The sequence below is a fragment of the Engystomops pustulosus genome, chromosome 3, assembly GCF_040894005.1.
Source record: "Engystomops pustulosus chromosome 3, aEngPut4.maternal, whole genome shotgun sequence".
In the NCBI taxonomy this organism is placed as follows: Eukaryota; Metazoa; Chordata; class Amphibia; order Anura; family Leptodactylidae; genus Engystomops; species Engystomops pustulosus.
The window spans coordinates 132,729,829-132,748,798 of NC_092413.1; the positions used below are offsets into that span (position 1 = coordinate 132,729,829).

Here is an 18,970-nt window from a genome sequence, read left to right on the forward strand (position 1 = left end):
ATGGATTAGACTTGACTTCTTTTTTTCTGTTTTTACTTAATCTGCCACACTGTGCCCAGAAGAGTCAAGTCTATTACCAACATTTCTTATATAGTTATTGTCTTCACTAGAATCTTCAACTGCAGACTTCACTGCCTGGATCCATAATACTCTTCATTATTTCTACAGAGCTACAGATCAGATGTAACATTCTCTGGCTATTGTGAAGTATGAAAACCTTCATTACATGTTTTCTGCATTTCAAAACACCAGCTAATATATAAAGCGGAATGTATGTGTGTGTGTGTATGTATGTATGTATGTATGTATGTATGTATGTCCGCTAAAGGAATCTGTACCGTTGTGTTTACAATCACCAAACTTTGCAAAGTTGCTGCCTGTGACTCAGGGAATGTCTTATACTAGGGTTTGAGCCAAAATTTTCACCACACGCTTTCCAAAAATCACTTATTAACCACCATATACAGAAGCCATTGTCTAATGCTGCTGCTGTGGCAGTTTGCAGCTGAGCCGTGATTTGTTGCTGTTCTGCCACAATTCATTAATATTAGCTCTGAGCCGTGATTGGTTACTATAGGCAATGAGTATAAGACACTTATGTGTAAGGTAAAATGGATAGGGATACAGAGATAGATGGAGATTTATCAGAAATGTCTGAGGCAAAACTGTTCTAGTTTCCCATGGAAACCAATCAGAGATCAGCTGTAATTTTATAAAAAGCTGTGCAAAAATGAAACTTGAGCTCTCAGACAGTCAGTCAACAGTCACTGAAAGAGACTGCTTGCAACAGTCAGTCACTGAAAGAGACTGCCAGCGACAGGCAGACAGTCACTGAAAGAGGCTGCTGCTGACAGGCAGACAGTCACTGAAAGACTGCCACCAACAGGCAGACAGTCACTGAAACCGACTGCCACGGACAGGCAGACAGTCACTGAAAGAGACAGTCTGAGGCAGTATATAGATACATATAAAATATTTTTTGTCAACCCATTCTATTTTGTTGTAGCTAAAAGCAGTTATTTACTTTCCTAGACAATGTGGGGAGCTACAGCTAGTAATAAATAATTCTCAGTGGCTTGTTAAAAAGAAAACTATTTAAGCTATTTTCTAAATAATAAATGTAGAGCTAAAATGATATTTACCAAATTGTCAAATTATGTGATTTCCCCTTTTATAACAAACAGACTGATACCGATATTCTGTTGCTCACACCTTTCTCAAAAATCTCATAGCAGCACTGCAGTAGCCAGTGACTAATCTCTTCCTATATCTGCCCTGAAATGAGGCAAAAATTGTCTGCCCCCTGTCCCCATGATCCTTGTGTTCTCTCAAGTAATTTAGCAGCAGATCCTGTGAAATTCCCACAGGATCCATTTAGTGACTAGCCTAGCAGCATTCATCACATGAAGGCACATGTAGTATGTAATAAGTAGTAGAAACCCAAAGTGAAACAGTTACATAAAGTGTATAGTCCCTGCTGTGTGAGCACTAAGGTTTAATAGCTCCTTCATGTGCAGAAACTGCCAGCTTGAGGTGCTGAGAGAAATTTCTGCAGAAACACAAGGATGGAGGATCTGATGATGGAGAGGGGAGATCATTTACCTTAGTTTTGTGTGTAGAAGATTTACAGCACTTAACATAATCAGCTACATATAGAGAGCACCGTCACATGACTTGAAGGAGTTTTAAAGGAGACACGGCTAGCGGGTTCAGGGTGTTTCTGCCTTGTGTATGCGAAGTAGCTATAGTCTGTGAAAATGTTTACACTCACTACAAATGGAATACAGAGGTAAATTAAGCTTCTCCTCACTCATAAACCACAGACTAAGGATGATGCGGATAATACTAGACAATGTTGTTCTACATTCCAAGCTACATTCCGAGCTATTGATTTGTGAAAAAAAATATCCTTTTAGTTGCCCTTTAATTTCAATTGGGTTGTAGGTAAGTCGATGCACAGCCAAGAGTGCTTTTTCTCCATGTCAACATGCTGTTCTTCAGTATTTAATAAATATAATATATGATAATATCTATAAAACTTGTTTATCTATTCTTATCTTGTACACTTTTAGCTTTTTTACATGATAAACCATACATTCCTCATGGATTAAATTGTTATCTTTGTTGCACACTCCCTTATCACTGGTCCTGCCTGGTAATCTCAAAAAAGTAGGACAAACAGCACAGGTGCCACATGTGTGAAATCTCTGAATGTAATGATAATCAATTATGCTCACCTTATTGGGTTATTCAGTTGGTAAAGCACAGATACTACTCTGCATGGTTTAGGCAGCTCTTCATGGGTTGCTCAGTGTGTATGTCGTGGGAATATAGATGAATTAACAGTGTTTCAGGGGCGTAACACCACCAATCACTTGAAAATCCTTTGTTATAAAATAGGCTTCTTGCATTTATTAAAACGTTTTTCAGCCAAATAAAGTGCATTTCGAGTCCGGTCCAGACTCTTCATCAGTCACATACAGCATATAGTTTAAGCATAAAAGAGTGGCTTAAATGCATGTACGTTTGGCTGGAAAATGGCCCCACATCATCTTCAACACGAAATGTATGACAAGCAACCTATCACAATGCATAGATCTGTTCTTACAGAAATATGTAATAAAAATACACATTTGCCTCATAGACTCCTCCCAGCTTATAAACATTCTGAATGGGCTGACCTGGGAAGGAGACTATACACCAGCCACCCTTGATGTTACAGTCCTGTACGCCAATACTGTACATCACTGAGTGCTAACATGTATATAGGTTATTCTGGAGGGGGAGCCAAATATCTTACATTTACAAAGGCTTCTTTTATTTGAAGAGCTATCTTTTATTTTGAAAAATAATTTTTTCACATATGGCAATTGCATAATTCACCAACAGAAGGGGACTGCAATGAAGACAAAAGTGGCTCCATCTTATGAAAATTTGTTCATGCAAATATTTGAAAATACCTGAAAACAGACATTTAGGAAGATTAAGATTGAACAGATTAAAATGATTGGGGTCTCACTTTCACTCTAAGCTGCTGTATAGAAAGACTTTAATTTTTAGATCTCATAGTAAGACACAACGTGGACAGATTCACCACAGAAACATTTTTTAAAAATGTAGATGTCAATAGGTATCTGGATTATAGAAGCAACCATCAAAAAAAAACAGAACATCCCATATAGCCAATTCAGACATTTAAGGAGGAATTGCTCCGATACCCATTGATTTAACAAACAAAGCCTTCCCCTGAATGAAAGATTTAAAGAGAAGAAATATCTGCAAAAATAGATTTTTGATGCAAATGAGAGAGCGAGCCATTGTAGCCAATCTGAGAGCCATAAACCAAAAGAAGTTGCAGAAGAGCAATTACATCAGCTTAAGTTTATCACCACATATAGTAAGAATAGTAATAGTATCCTCAGATCCTGAAAAAACATTGGGATATTATAAAATCAGATCTGATTCTAACCAACATCGTACCGGATAACATATCTTGCATATATAGGTATAGATAGCTCCAGCGCTAAAAAATGTATTTGCTCCAAGTATACCTAGGCAGCACAAGAAAAAAATTAGGTAACACTGATTTCCAAAAAAGTTGTTGCAAATATGGGATCCCACAGTGCCTTTGTTGCAAGATAATAAGAACATCACAAACTTTCTGATCAAATACTACAGGTGAAGCCATCTTAAATCCATCTTAAATCCAACCTAAATTGCCACAAATATGTCATCTATCTGATTGAATGTCAATGCAATTTACAGTGTATAGGCAGGACAACTCAAGCTTTACACTGTGGGGTGAACCAACACAGGTACATTATTAAACATAAGATCCTAAAACTTTTTAATAAATGCAAGAAGCCTATTTTCTATGAAGGATTTCTGAGTGATGCCATTATGCCCTGGGAACACTGTTCATTGATGGTCCTACCTGGTACTACAGCATTGGTGAGTAAAGAAGTCTATTGTGGATCTTTAGCTCTCTCCCTTCACTCTTTAAAACAACAGGCAATTAGTGAGGCTAAAGTTACAAAAAGTAGAAAAAGTCTCTTTCATTGTAAAAGTCCTCTTAGTAGATATAAGAAGCTTTTTCCACCAAATTGGACCTGTTTACCTGTAGACAGAAAAGCTCAAAAAGTGGTGGCGATGGGACTTATTACATGCCTTTACCTTCAAATATCTTGCAGAGAAGGTATAGTAAAATCCACCCATTGTCATAAAAAGCTAAGAATGATTAAAAATTAAAGGTAAGAAAGGATGCCCTTTCTGTATGTATGTATACAAATGCATACAGAGATAAAGAGTAGTCTCCCATCAAAACTGCCCCATTTGAATAACAATTGTATATAATATCAGCTACTCCTGTTACCTACTCACTGTTACCTTCAGAGCCTGGCATATCCATTTTCACCAGAAATTCTTATTCCCAGAAAACCACAACATACATAATCCTATATTATTTTAGGGACTCATTTTTTGCTCATTAATGTATATTCTGCACCCCATCTCGGCAGAAAAAAACTGAAATGTAGATATTTTTGCTAATTTAGTAAACAAGAAAAACTGAAATATCACATGGTCATATGTATTCAGATCTATTGCTCAGTATTGTGTATTGAGTAGAAGCAGCTTTTGAGCTAGTACAGCCATGAGTCTTCTTGGAAATGATGCAACAAGTTTTTCACACATGGATTTGGGGATTCTCTGCCTCTTCCTGGCAGATCTTCTCCAGTTCTCTCAGCTTGGATGGTGAATGTTCCTCTCCAGAGATGCTCAATTGGGTTTAGGTCAGGGCTTTGGCTTTACCCAGTTATGGTGAAAAAAAAACATTTGTTTAATTCTGAAAGGTTGGACTTGATGGACTTGCATCTTTTTCCAGCCTTATATACTATGATACTATGAAGAATGGTCACAGAGTTGTTCTGAAGCCTGTGCCTTATTTTAGCTGTGTGCATAGGGTCACTGTCTTGTATTTGGCAGGTGATTAGCATTTCCTGGGAGTCCTTCAAGTGTTGTATTGCAAACTGTATGCAGGTTTGTGTATATCTTGCACTGAGGAGAAGACTCTGTCAGCAGACTCTGCCATAAAGCACCAACTGGTGGAGGGCTGTAGTGAAATTTGACTTTGTGGAGATTTCTCCCATCTCTCTATTGCATCTCTAGAACTCAGCCACATTGATATTGGGGTTCTTCTTTACCTCCCTCACCAGGGCTCTTCTCCCACATTTGCTTAGTTTTGCTGGATAGCCAGGTCTAGGAAAAGTTGTGGTTGTCCCAAACTTCTTCCATTTAGGCATTAAGGAGACCACTGAGTTCTTAGGAACTTTGAGCGATGCAGAAATTATTTTGTTACCTTAGCCAGATCTATGCCTTGCTACAATTCTGTCTCTGAGTTCATTGGGCAGTTCCTTAGACCTCATGATTCTCATGTGCTGTGAGGTCTTATATAGACAGGTGTGTGCCTTTTCTAATCAAGTCCAATCAGTTTAGTTAAACACAGCTGGACTGAATGAAGGAGTAGAGCCATCTCAAGGAGAATCAGAAGGACAGAGTAACAGCAAAGAGCCAGAATACTTTTGGTCATATTTCAGTTTTTCTTGTTTAATAAATTATCAAAAATATCTACATTTTGTTTTTTTTCTGTCAAGATGGGGTGCAGTGTGTACATTATTAAGCTGGACATTCTGGCTGGACTTTAATTACAATAGCTTTGTAGTTACCAAGTATATACATTAGTTATGTCCTGTCACTACTAGAACAGTGTTCTCAAAGCATAAAACAGTTTGTGAGATCAGCCAAGAACACTGTAAACGGAAAACTGCATTGTGGGTGCCAGTAGAGAATAACAGGATTGTGTCAAAATCTCCAATCTGGTGCATTATATAACATCCTTTTCATATGTACATAGAAAGCCACTAGATGGTAGTGTTGGATATATGAATAAAATTACTCTGTGAATTGAAAGCAATGAATGTCTGCAATGGCTAGAATACCGTGGAATCAAAGTTCATTGCAACTTTCTCCTATTAAATCATCAATTGATACGCTTGTGGGCTAAATAAGAAGTGTAAGGTCCCTGCGTTTTAGAGTTTTCTATAGTTAAGCGGCTGAGGATTACTGCATCACTGTTACATTGCCTGCAATTTTGCAGCTGCAGAATCCAGCCCCTGAAATTCTATTTTTTCACTCCTATAGAAGGAACAACATTCAGTGCAGTTCATGTTTTCAGCCTCTCATCTGTTGGTAACTATGGCTGACAGGAAAATAATAGCATTTGCTGTGGCCTATAATACATTACTAATGTTTACATCTCTGTCACACAAGTAAATGCTTTATAAAGTGCTCCGACCATAATGTACAACACTTAACACAATAAAACATAGATAATTGCCCTTAAAAGCCAGATAGTTCATGACACCGGGAAGATTACACAATTAGGCTTAGAAATGTGTCTTCCTCACTCTTCATTATATAGCAGAAATGAAATGATCAATTAACCCTTTGAATCGCCAGTATTCTTACATTTAGAATATTGCAGTATAATGAGTTTGGTTATAAACTGGAGCATGAAACTTAACAGATCACTGAAGGATCATATTAAGCCTCATTATAGAAAAAATATCAACATTTCTGTCTAAAAAAGACCACTATCACATAAAAAGGGCTTTGCTGAGTATATGCACAGAACAACACGTCCTGACCGAGACCAAACAGGAAATAAGGTGATGTAAGATTGTTCCCGCCTGACAGAATGTCAGATGGGATCAACAAAGAGATTAGAGGGAAACAAACTGGGATGTCAGCCAAAAGTCTGCTGATGGAGCAGGGAGGATTCACCGGATTTTGGATTGGAAGGCGCAGGACTAGAGGAGGCCTGTGTAAATGAATGTCATTTCAGGAGACTAAGTGTAGACATCATTTCAAAAAACAATAAGAGGACAATTTATCATAGACTTGCGGCTGCATAGCTGGTAACACTGATAAAAAAAAAAGCACATCGCTCTGCTGGCTGGACTGTTTTCGTGCAATTTGCGCACCTGCTTCCCAGCTGGGAGAACGTGTTGCTTTGTGCTGCCTAATTGAAATGTGATATTGATCTGTGCTCGGCGTAATAATGTTTTTCATACTATATCTATACATGGAGCATACAATCTGGCACACTTGCTTGTTTGTTTCAACAGGAAAACAAATGACCCACATAGACCGGGATGATGGGTAATGAAGCAAATCCAGAGCTGTTTCAACAGAGGGGCGAATTTCACAAAGTAAACAAGCACATTTAATGGAATATTCAAATAAGACAAGGGAGAACAGGAAGCATTGGGAAAAAGCAATCTCCAACAAGGATAGGAATGCATCTGGCCTTCTATTTGTAGATTGCCATTTGAGTCTAGGTAAAATGTGCATGTATTATACATGTATATCAATATACTGTATGTTTATATATCCCCCTCTTGGATGTATTCAATTTCAGGAGAAATAGAAATTAATGACCCATGGTCAATATGACCAGGTATTCTTACACTGTATAAAAAAAATAGAGAATATTCTGGCTACAGTAGAGATACTAAAGAATCTGGCCTTCTATCATGAACGCGAAAAAAAGTAGCCATGACCAAAAGTACCCAAACAGAAATCACAGATAGATGGGTTCTTATGCAGTATACACAGGAAATGTCAAACACATAATAAGTGCAGGATCCATCTCTAGGATCCACACCTATCTTTTGAATAGAAAAAAAATGTTTAAGGTTTCTGGAACTCTGAGCTCTGAGTTGGGTTGTGTTCACACGTGACGTTTACATTGCATTTTCAAACGCAATACAACAGTTGCGGAGAGGAGATTTGCCTAATCACATTGCTTTCGACATTAGGGTTTACAAAACACAAATGTTAACACAACATTAACAAATATGCCAACATTACGTTAACAAAATGCATGCATTAACGTGATTTTTACATCGCTTTCACATTGCATTTTGAAAATGCAAACAGCAATACAATTAGGCAAATCTCCTTTTCTCAGCTGTGGTATTGCTTCTCAAAATGCAATGTAAACATCACATGTGAACACAACCCCAGAAACCTATTACATTAGAATTAGCAGGCAGTAAGAGCTAAGTAGATATTTACATAGTTAGTGGAATTAATTCAGTACTATATATAAAATTATGTTAAAGATGCACCACACAAAAGATGGTGAACTCTGTTGGACCTGTGCGGGGAAGCGAAACATTCATTATTTCAAGCGCACGTTCTTAGTGTATCGCCGCACGCTGCATTATAGACGGACAATTCATACTGCAGACACAACACAATGCTGGTGCAAACTGTTTAAATACATGTGCAAAGTCAGAAAGAAAACTGGCACAAACACTTTAATAAGTGTTGTCCAGAGTTTGTGTGTACAGATGGCACTGTTTACACACTTGGGGTTGATTTATCCTAGGTCTGGCTTCTATTGATTAAGTTTAACACGCTTGGGTTTGATTTATCCTAGGTCTGGCTTCCATTGATTAAGTCTAACTTTTATTGTTGTGGCACTCTGTGGGGGTACAAAAACTGGTAGGTTAGTTAGCTTATCTCTAAGGGTTTTATTGTATAACTGGCACAAGCAGAAGTTCATGCTAATACATAATGGCAATATATGATGGTCTTAAAATGGCACAAGTATAAGTGCATTAGCTGCCCATATGTATGGAAAACTATGTATGTGGGGGGGGGGGTGTTGTTGTATGGCTTTGAGATCTTTGAGTCTTTTTATTTGGTTATAATGTTGCTGAAGGTGAGGTAGATTAGGGGGATAGGCTATGACTGTTTACGTATGGGTGCATGTGTAATTGTCGATGGTGTAGTTGGCAGAAAATATGCATGTTGAAAAAATAGTATAAAGAAATAGTATGGTTAGAGTAGTATAATATAGTTAGGAAGAGAGTGTGGGTTATATTGTTTATTATAGGGTAATTTATGGTAAATGTGGATGGAGTTGGGTTGGATGTACATTAGGTAGGGATGTGGTATAGGTTAAAGTGTTGCTCTTAAGTCAAAGATGTGGTATGAAATCGAGAAGGCAGGGGCTGGGGGAAGGTGAGAAGATGTGGGGGGATTTCTGTGGATTTATATAATGGATTTATCAAAAGGGGAAGGTCGTCAGGGATTGTTTATATTGGGCTGAAGGTTTTTATCATGGTAATGGGAGATATTTTGAAATGCTGTGGCCATTCTCTCAGTTTGTGGTTTTTCACCCATGTTTGTCCATTCTCTGTCCTAGAGATTGGGCAGTTATCCCTATGTAATGTGAACCACATGGGCATTCAAAGAAGTACTACATAACATGAGACACAGGTCATTCAGCTCTTGATTTCGAAGATTTATTTAGTAATATCACTACGAATGGATCTTGTAACTTTAATCAAGTGTGTGCAGAAAAGGCATTTGCTACATCCCCAGTTGTATTCCCCTGTCCTTGTAGTGTTGCCTCCATGGCTGGAGAGTGTTGTCTGTTTCCATGAGATGGATAGATCTACTTGGTTTTCCCTTTTCTGAAGGTCAATTGAGATCTTGGTGGTAAATTGACATGGTTAGGGTCTTTTTGGAGGATACGCCTGTCTTTGGTCATGTTGGTACGGATTTGTGAGGGTGCCACTTTGTAGCTTGTGATAAGGTTACATTTCCTCCTTTGACTTACTGTTTCTTTTTAATTTGTTTTCTCTGTAGGGGTGACCAAGATTTTTGTGTAAGTAAGCTCATACGCTCTCTTTTTGGCTTCTTGAATTAATTTTGTTGAATATCTTTGCTGTTTGAAGTAGGTAGAGAGTACTGTTGTTTGGACGTTTAAGTTTACAGCAGTGGTGCAGTTCTTTCATACTCTATGAAATTGATTAAATGATATGTTAGTAAGCCAGAGTTTATTTGCACAGTTTTAAAATGGATTTGGTGTTTTGTTCTTCATGAAATACAACAACATCCAGATATTCTTCCTCCTTTTCTGATATCATGTGCGTAAATGAAAAGCCTCTAAAATTCTGGTTTAGGTATTGTACAAAATGTCTAGCTTCTTCTTTTGTACCTTTCCATATAAAATAGATATTATGATGAATCTTCAATATGATGGCGTTTGAGAATGTTGAACTCTTCAGGATGATTTTCAATGCAATGGTAAAGGAAGTATGAAGTCTTGGTTATGGGGAATGTTGGAGTAAAAGGCACTTACATCTAAATTGAGGAGATGACATGTTTCCTTCCACTGTATTTACGTATCAGCACATAAAAACATTATTACAGTTTTCTCCATGTTAATAGCTGTAAATGCTATTTTCATTAAACACTAAGATATATCTATGGGATTTGTTAAATATCTGAGTAGTATCCATTTAAAGAAAATTGTTATATCCTGCTGACAATCAAATAAGGTAAGGTAAGTTGGATTGCATTTGTGGCTAAAATGGGAACAATATCATAAAGCACAAATAGAAGTCTGATATCAGCTAAAAGATACATAATGATGCAGTAAAATATGAGTCAGTCTAAAGTTTGTATGACAAGAGGCTCTTTTGTAGACGTTGGTGTACGTGGGTGGGCAATATGTCCGTGAAGACAAGCTTTGTGCACACACTGCTAACATTCTTGTTTATCTCAGGTTCTGCACAAAAGAGTTTTATTTTATAACCTAATTTTAGAAATGAGTCATACAATGCTCGATATTCACTGCTCAAGAATGATAGCTGTACTTCATCTATTTTATTAACTTAGTCTCCCAGAGGAGGTTTACCAAGTCGTGATATAAAGGTGCCTGACACTTTCACTCCAGTGCTCAGGGGTCTCTCGATGCATAGATTCCACTGACTACGCCTTCCATCAAATTACTTATTATTTTTCCTTATATATGCTTTATATAGAACCATACAGAAACATCATTTTCAGCAACATATTAAAAAAGACAGCAGTCTGTGAAAGAATGTTACCAATATCTGTGAAACCCATGGAATATCAGTGAATATCAGGTAGCTTGTCCAGAATGAGATTCAGAGAACCATACCACTTTAACTTATTGTCAGTTGGTTAAGCCCCATAATGCATGCTCAGTAGCATAGAGCAGACCAGAACAGTAAAGTTTGAGTTCATAGTTTGGGTCTCCAGGACCCTGAACTTCTTTAGGACCCCCACTGTTTACACCTGCGGTTGGGGAAGATGTTGACGTCATAAGAAATGCGTTGGGCAGCTCCGTCTGCAGGTTAGCGATGGCATGTGCATGGCTGCAGGTAATTTAAATCCTACTGGTGACTTTGCAATCAGAATTTAAACAGTTAAAACCTGCAATTACTGTCAACATCCATTGCAGGTGTTACTGTTTGAGGTCCAGGTTTGATACCCAAACCTCGAAAGCTTTCTTAAATTTTAGTTTGGCTGAAGAGTGATGCAAATATACATACTCCTGAATCCATGAAATTAAAGATTGAGAAGTTAAAATCCAACTAGTACTTTTCATTAGAAAACATCTACCTCAAGGTGAAAATCAGGATGCATCTATACAAATTAGATGAGGTAGGTCAGTTCTGCAGAATTGGTAGGTTCAGAATGCATGTTTAATTTGCATGTGCAACATCCCCCACCGGGGCCAAGCCTTTTCTTGGGGCCTGGAGTCAGCCGGGGCCCGCAGTACCTGAGTGGCTGGCGGTTGCGGCCTAGGCACGCTAGTGTCACGGTGCTTGGTATGGGGAACCGGAGGGCTGTCCTACAGCCTGGCAGGTCTCCAGCAGGGTGGTGTTGGCAAGAAATGATGAGGGAGAGGCTGCTATAGCTGTTCTCCCTGGGGCAACCCTTTGGTGTCTAGAGTATGAGTCTCTGTGTGGTGGACAGGGTGCCTGTGATGGTGACAGCCGTAGTAGCAGGGACCAGACGGAGGCAGACGTTGAACAAAAATAACTTACAGTTCTTTATTGGAACTGACAGGAACAGTAGCAACGTGCCTCAACAGGATGGTGGAGTGCTGGAGATGTAGTTGGAGGGAGCCACAGGATGTAGATCATCAGCCTGGATGCAAAGGGCAGGCTGGGAGGTAGCTGTGTCCTGGAAGGATGCTTCAGCTTTATCCTGGATTGCTTCAGGTATCACCCTTAAAGGTAGGATGATAACCCTTCCCTCACTAACTAGCTATTAGCTCCACTCTTCAGGCAGGGAGCTGGCTCACCTGCTCTTGGTCTGGTATGCTGGCTGCACAGACTCCTCAGAGTCTGTACTGGATTAACTCCAGTCTGCTTCTGAGCTACTGCTCAGCTAACTGCTCTCTAGAACTTTCCTAACCAGGGGGTTTTGTTACTCCCACTGGTCAGGTGGTGGCTACTCCTCCAATTACATCTCAGCTCACAGAAACAGAATGTAACACATGTGATTGGCTGAAACATATGACATCACACAAAACACTTAACTCCTGCCTTACCAGGCAGGTTCTACCACTGCAGTGTTCCCCTGTGTTATCTAGGGACTATGTAGTGACATGCTGTGGGGCTAGCCAGACCCTATACAGGCTGCAAGCTACATGATGGGACGTATTCGCAAACACAACTCTGCCTTGCATTGGCAAGGGTGTTGCACATGCACTGATGCAATTTAGGGCTGAAGAAGATTATTCTTAAAAAACAAGTAAAGTATAAACACTTACTGTTGGGCCTGGAGGTCCTTCAGGTCCTGGAAAACCAATATCTCCCACTTGGCCTCTTTCACCCTAAAACATATATCACTTCATGTTAAACTAACTTTGATCAAATACTTTGAAGTAAAGAATGAACATTGTCTGTTTGACACAGTTTATAGGTTAAGGGCAACATTAACCACACCCATTTTTACCTAGGTCACACCCATTTTGTCTTAACAGTTGCAAAAGTGATTAAAAAACTGTCTAAAACCCTTGATAAATAAGCTGCAAATTCAATAGTTAATGGATTGATAAAGTAAGACAGCTAAGAAGTGGTATAAACTGAGGTTAGACATCCTAGATTTATTATCCAGCATCAGTCATTGATAAATCCAGTACATTTTTAGACTGTCTAGTGTCAGCTTTAGTCCTGAAGACAACTGCATGTACACTACTTGTGAGGCTTTTTTATTTAATACCATACATATTGTTTCTATGGCAACAGTTCTAATGTAAAGTCATCTCAATCACAAAAAAAGTACAAGTCAAACATCAATTTATTGCTCTATTGTGTTTTGTGCAGTTCGTAACTGTTCTACAATCGCTGTGTGCGAACCTGTCTATAAAAAAAAGAGCATGAAAAATATAACATTAAATACAAAATCACTTTACACTTTAAATAGTGATGTATATATCTATAATACTCCTTAATGTGAATAATATAACAAGAGCTAAACTGCATCTGAAAAGTGGTATGTAATTGAGCAGATATTCTGCTGCAGTATTCAGAAATCAGGTCATGACTCATTAGTAATTGCAGTCAGATTGTCAATTTATTGCATCCCTGTAGCTTAGCTAAATTAACCAGAAACATAGAGGTATTAAAGGACAAAGTACCTTACAAATCTATCATAAAATGTAACGTTACTTTAAATATAGAAACTTATCTGACTATTATGTAAAGGAAAGCAGAAACATGAATAATCTCCCATAATACATAGAATGGACTCTTACTTAAAGTGTAACAAATTATTTTTATTTAAAAAATGAATAGAGCAGATTATAATAGTAGTTTGTAATAAACTTCATTAAAGAAAACAGATTTTCTGTGTCTTTATTCTGCTTCTTTCTCCTATAGTGGGCAGTTTATTTGAGAGCCTTCTGAGGTCCCTCCACTTCAGACAGATAAGGAGGCTAATGATTTACTCTTTCATACCTAAAAAATATTTTCCTTAAAGATTTGGATCTATGAAGAGATTCGGCTATTCAGTGACTGCCTATATAGAGTGAAGTCAATGCAAACTTATCAGGATTCTTAAACTCTCAGGAAATCAGAGAGAGAGAGAGCTGATTTACACAAAATTCTTAATTACAGGGAACCACTGATGCCCCCCCCCCAAATCCCTTACTTTTATTGATTTCATCTGGTTCTAAAGATAAAGTCAAGAAGGCAGGGTAACTAAGTCATTAAATCAACCCCCCCGCCCCTCTCTACTGACATCATCCTACTCTTGGACAAATAGTTGTGCATGATCAGCAAGTCTGTGAGCTTTGTCACCCTCACAGACACACTATGCCCACTACAGTATGCATCAAAAAAGCACTTTAAGAACCACATGAATGTTCAGGGGTGGTGCACATATGAAGTCAGCAAGAAATGGCAAGCCCAGTGCTGGGCTCACAGGTCCACTGTGTTTTTGGAAGCAGTGGAAGATGATAGTGGGCAACGAAGGACAGGGTTAGGAATGTTAGCAGCCAAGATGAGTCAGAAGAGCTTGACTGCATATCTGAGCTCCCCCACATCATTGACTTTATCTTTAGAACCAAAGGGCGTCAAGAAAAAGTCATTTTCACAAGAAAAGTGTCTGGAAACCAAATATATACGGCATCAATGGAACACTTATAAAGTGAACTAAAAGATAGCCCTTGTGCACACAACCATATATGACCCATAGAGCAGTGAGTACACAGTGTTTTACCACATTATGCCTAAACCATATGGCTGCTCAGCTCCTGTGGAGCACACCCATCTCCACCAGGCCGAACACACATGTGAGGTTTGTGGTGACAAGTTCCCTTTAATGAAGAAATACAGCAGAATGACAGACAAAGAAGCCTATGTCTTTAAGAAAGTATAATACGAATTTTAATGTATAAAATGCTTTTGCTTGTTTTTGATCCTTTTTTTTGTTTGCTTGTTTTTGTACCCCTACTGGTAGAGATATCTGTTGAGTAGCCCCAAATTTCTTATCTTTCATAATACAAATTTTACTATTATCATCTGCTCTCATGATTTATGCAAGTTCGTCAAAATTTTAGTTAAGCTTAGTTAAGGTTTAGTTAAGGGCTTACAGTATTTGCTATATTTTTTCTTCCTGAGCAATATCATTATTTCTCTTGAGTGTATGTGGAAATACAAAGATGTAGGTATTGCAGCACATTATCTTATTCTTAATCTTAGTCTTTTATTTTTCTCTTCCATTTGCTCCTTTATTTGACCTATATTTTTGCCACATTTTTGCTAATTTTTGCTACTTTTCCATTTGCCTTACAAAATTTGCTAGATATTTTCAGCATTGGACCTGATATATCTTTAGAAACCAGATGATGTTCCAATTTTCTCTGAAAATGGGGTAGACAAAAGTTTTGATGGGGTTGCAGAAGAGTTTGACTTTTGTGCGATTTAAAAAATAAATGACCACAATGTATTACATGTTAGAGGCATAATTTAAATAGAAGAAATTGAGGATATACCACAATTCGGTCCATTGATGTTTATAGTTTATTCTAGGACAAAATAATGAGTGTTCCCTATTAAAGTGGTCAACTTGCTATAATAAATTAGGTTAAATACATGACTAGTGATTATATATGACAATGAAAGTTTTGTAAAAATAAGTTCTCCCTGTTAATAAGAAGCACTTTTATATGGTTTAGTTCCACTAGGATAATGTATACACTGTATTCTGTCTAAACAGGAGAACCCTTCTAGCAACCACTAAGATACTATGTGCATCATTGATAGAAGCATCTAGGGGGTTAAACAGTTGTGATCAGTGGTAACACACACCATGGCCTTTAGAAGAAAATTCTGAAGAGCAATCTGTTAGTTTTAGGCTCCTGCTGTGATCAAGTAGGCATAACTTTTGTGCTTGCACATTCACCAAGATCTAGCCATATGTTCTCATGTAGAAAATACCTCCTCTACCCCTAGGTGAGCCAAGGGGTGAAAATTTGAATATTATCTGGATATTCTATCTCTGCATGTAAAGTACATTTTCTACATCCCATATACATGCATTTACCTTTTTGTTCTTTTATAATTTAGTATGGATTTGCAATAACCGAATCTGCCATGTGTGCAGATGACCTCAAAAGATGGCTCCATCTTGGAATCAGTCATAACTGGGATTAGATTGGACGGGAAATGAAACAAAGGTAAATCACTGCCAAACCATTGAAGAACAGGCTGTCTGTAGACAGCACCTCTGGCAAGGGCTAATCTGCCTTCAGAACAAAGTATTTGGCACTCTGAATTTCAACACGTTTTCTATGACATCTGCCTAACAAACATTGTCTGAACATCTACTCCAAAACACATAGCATGGTTGTTCTGTCTGGCGATAATTTGCCTAGGTATACAGTGTAACTTTTTCATTACTCACAATGACAGCCCTGTATGATGAATCAATATGATGTTTCAATGGACTCTTCTGGTTAATGTTAGTTTTACACTGATTTTATATTTCATCTATTAGGTCCAACCTTTAAATCTCTGTCTTAACATTTAAGATTCTCCATACTTTTACAAAATGTGTAGTTGAGCACTGGCCATTTCACACATTGCTTCTAGTTTGATACTTCCATTTATTGAGTATATAGTATTTGTTTCTGTATTTTATAACTTAAGCCAAGTTGTCACTGAGAGTAAATACCATTACCCAGCAGAATTTTGGATGGTGTCCATTTGTTGACATGAATATTTAACAAAATTTCTACTCGCAAAAGCAAAGAAGAAGTAAAGAAAATAGCCATTCAGGCTTTTGTCATAGCATTGTACACATAATTGTGTAAACAGTTGATTAAGATGAATGTTGCTACCTGTTGTTTTTGTTTAGCGTTACCCAGAATGTATGAATAATAAACACGGTTTCTACACAATACCAGACCTGTAAAGTATGGTTGTATAACAAGCCTTCATAAAACACAAATAACTAAATAATGTCATAATCACAACAATGGAGTACTGCAGGCAAAAGCCTTTAAAACCCATTTACCTAGTATCAGTAGTTAAGCTGCTCACAAGAGGTGAACAACTATATAATTATATTTTATTTCAATTTAACCACATTTTATTATGTAATACCAGGGGGCAATGCAATTTGAACATTTTCCATTTGGAGCTTACGAAATGAATTCTGCATGGTAAAAATTGAGTCTTTGACTTACCTGACAGGAGAGGGGTTAATTAAGACACAGCACTTAACGTAAACTTTGCCTTTCTGGAATTAGCGTAATAAATAAGTATTTATTTGTGCTCGGTGTTAATGCTGTAGTAAGGGTCCATTAACATGCAGCACAAGCAGAAACATATGGTGTGCCTCCCCTGAGCCTCTTCAGTTATACTGGAAAAAGCGTGTCGGAAATTTCCTGGGATTCCTAGGTCTCCAGTCACCTATACTTTGTACCTTAGGGAAGCACAGCTACCAAATTGAGATCAGAAATGACAGTTCTTAGGGCTTTGAAATGTCTATCTTCTCAATTCTGTAGAATATTCAGTAGCAAAGCACATTTAGTATGCATACTTACCGGTTCACCTGGAATTCCTGGAGGACCTGGGGCTCCGTTCCTTCCCTTTTGAAATGAAGAAATATGTTTTAATCAAATTGTATGATCCAACAGAAAGCACATTCAGTTGTTTCTGATTTCTAATGCAATTGCTTTACTGACCAGAATAACATTAAACAGCATGCTCCAATGCAATAAAAGGACTTGTAAATCATGTTTGCCTTTAAATCAGAATAACAAGGTTTTTAAGTAGAATAAACATTGATGGATTGATATAGACAGTTTTTGCAGTGTTCAAGTACAAGTACATCTTCCCTGAATACTATGGCACAATGTTTAATTTACATAATTATTGGTGTGGGTGTAGATTTAGTCACAGTGGAAACCAGGTAATATGCTTCATTTCATGAACAGATTTACTAAATGTCCAAACACTCCTCAAACAATGCCATCAATGTTCTCCACCAAATAATAGAATCCTGTTTTGGAACGTTCCGTTTTGTTTCAATCAATGCTTAACTGCTGAACAGAGCATTGTTCATGCTACTCCACACATCCAGCATACTTATCTAGACATCATAATCTAGAGGACAGATTTCAAAACATCACATATTTTGCTGCAACCGATACTTTTTACTTTTATTTACTTTTTGTTTACTTTTGAATATTTTCTTTTAAAATAAACTGTTTAACCCCTTATTTCAGCACCGGTTTTCCATGTTAATGGTTGGGCAAGTTTTATGTTTTATTGTCAATTCCTCTTACAAGCTACAACTTTTTAATGTTTTTGACACTATAGCTGTATTGGGTCTTGTTTTTTGGGATAAAATGTAGTATTGAACTATTGAACTTTTATCAACACTTTCTGTCCAGTATATAAAAAATGCATATCTGATATAGTTTTTTCTGCCTTTTCTGCCTTTATCATCAAACCTAAATAACATTATAACCTTTCTCTCTGGGTCAGTGCGCATACAGTGATACCAAACCTTTAGTATCTTTTTAAATGACCTTTGCATAAGAAAAAACTTTAAAAACTTTTTGCAATACCACCTTCCAAGCACCATAACTTTTGAAATATTTGTCATATGGCTGTGTGAGGGTTTATATCATGCAAAAAGACCTGCAGATTTTATTTGTGCACACTAGAGGCAGGGCCACGGGAGCAGCAGGACCCGATGTCCTGCAAACTTCTGTTGATGCAAGGCCATAGAAAGGCAGCATAGATACACAAAAATAATAGTGGAAGTCTCTGCAGTATCTGGATAAACAATATTACATGGCCAGCACACTAAATCCAATTTATATTCATAACAAGGAACAAGCCAGTGTGCATAGGCTAACTCTTAAATTACTTTATTTCATATACAAAAAAATTGTCAAGCATAGAAAATAATGCATGAAATCAATTAGAAATGTGAAAACATGTGGCTCAAAGCCAGGTCCCAACGAATTACAAACAGCCACAAGTGGACAAAAGGACATTCTCCTATCAATAAATAAACAGTGATAGTAAGAAATGTTAAGATTAGCCCCGAGAAACCC

The 18,970-nt window shown here is 37.6% G+C and overlaps 1 protein-coding gene across 4 annotated transcripts in view; it reads right to left on the minus strand.

Moving 5' to 3' along the window:
* The window catches only part of COL19A1 (collagen type XIX alpha 1 chain), a 553,058-nt gene that overhangs the window by 57,824 nt on the left and 476,264 nt on the right, over positions 1–18,970 (minus strand). For all 4 annotated transcript variants that reach the window (XM_072142184.1, XM_072142183.1, XM_072142182.1 and 1 more), the window contains 2 exons: positions 17,447–17,491; positions 12,665–12,727 (listed from right to left, as the gene is read on the minus strand). In XM_072142184.1, coding sequence (XP_071998285.1) covers positions 12,665–12,727; positions 17,447–17,491 — 108 coding nt within the window. The remainder of the gene's footprint in view (positions 1–12,664; positions 12,728–17,446; positions 17,492–18,970) is intronic.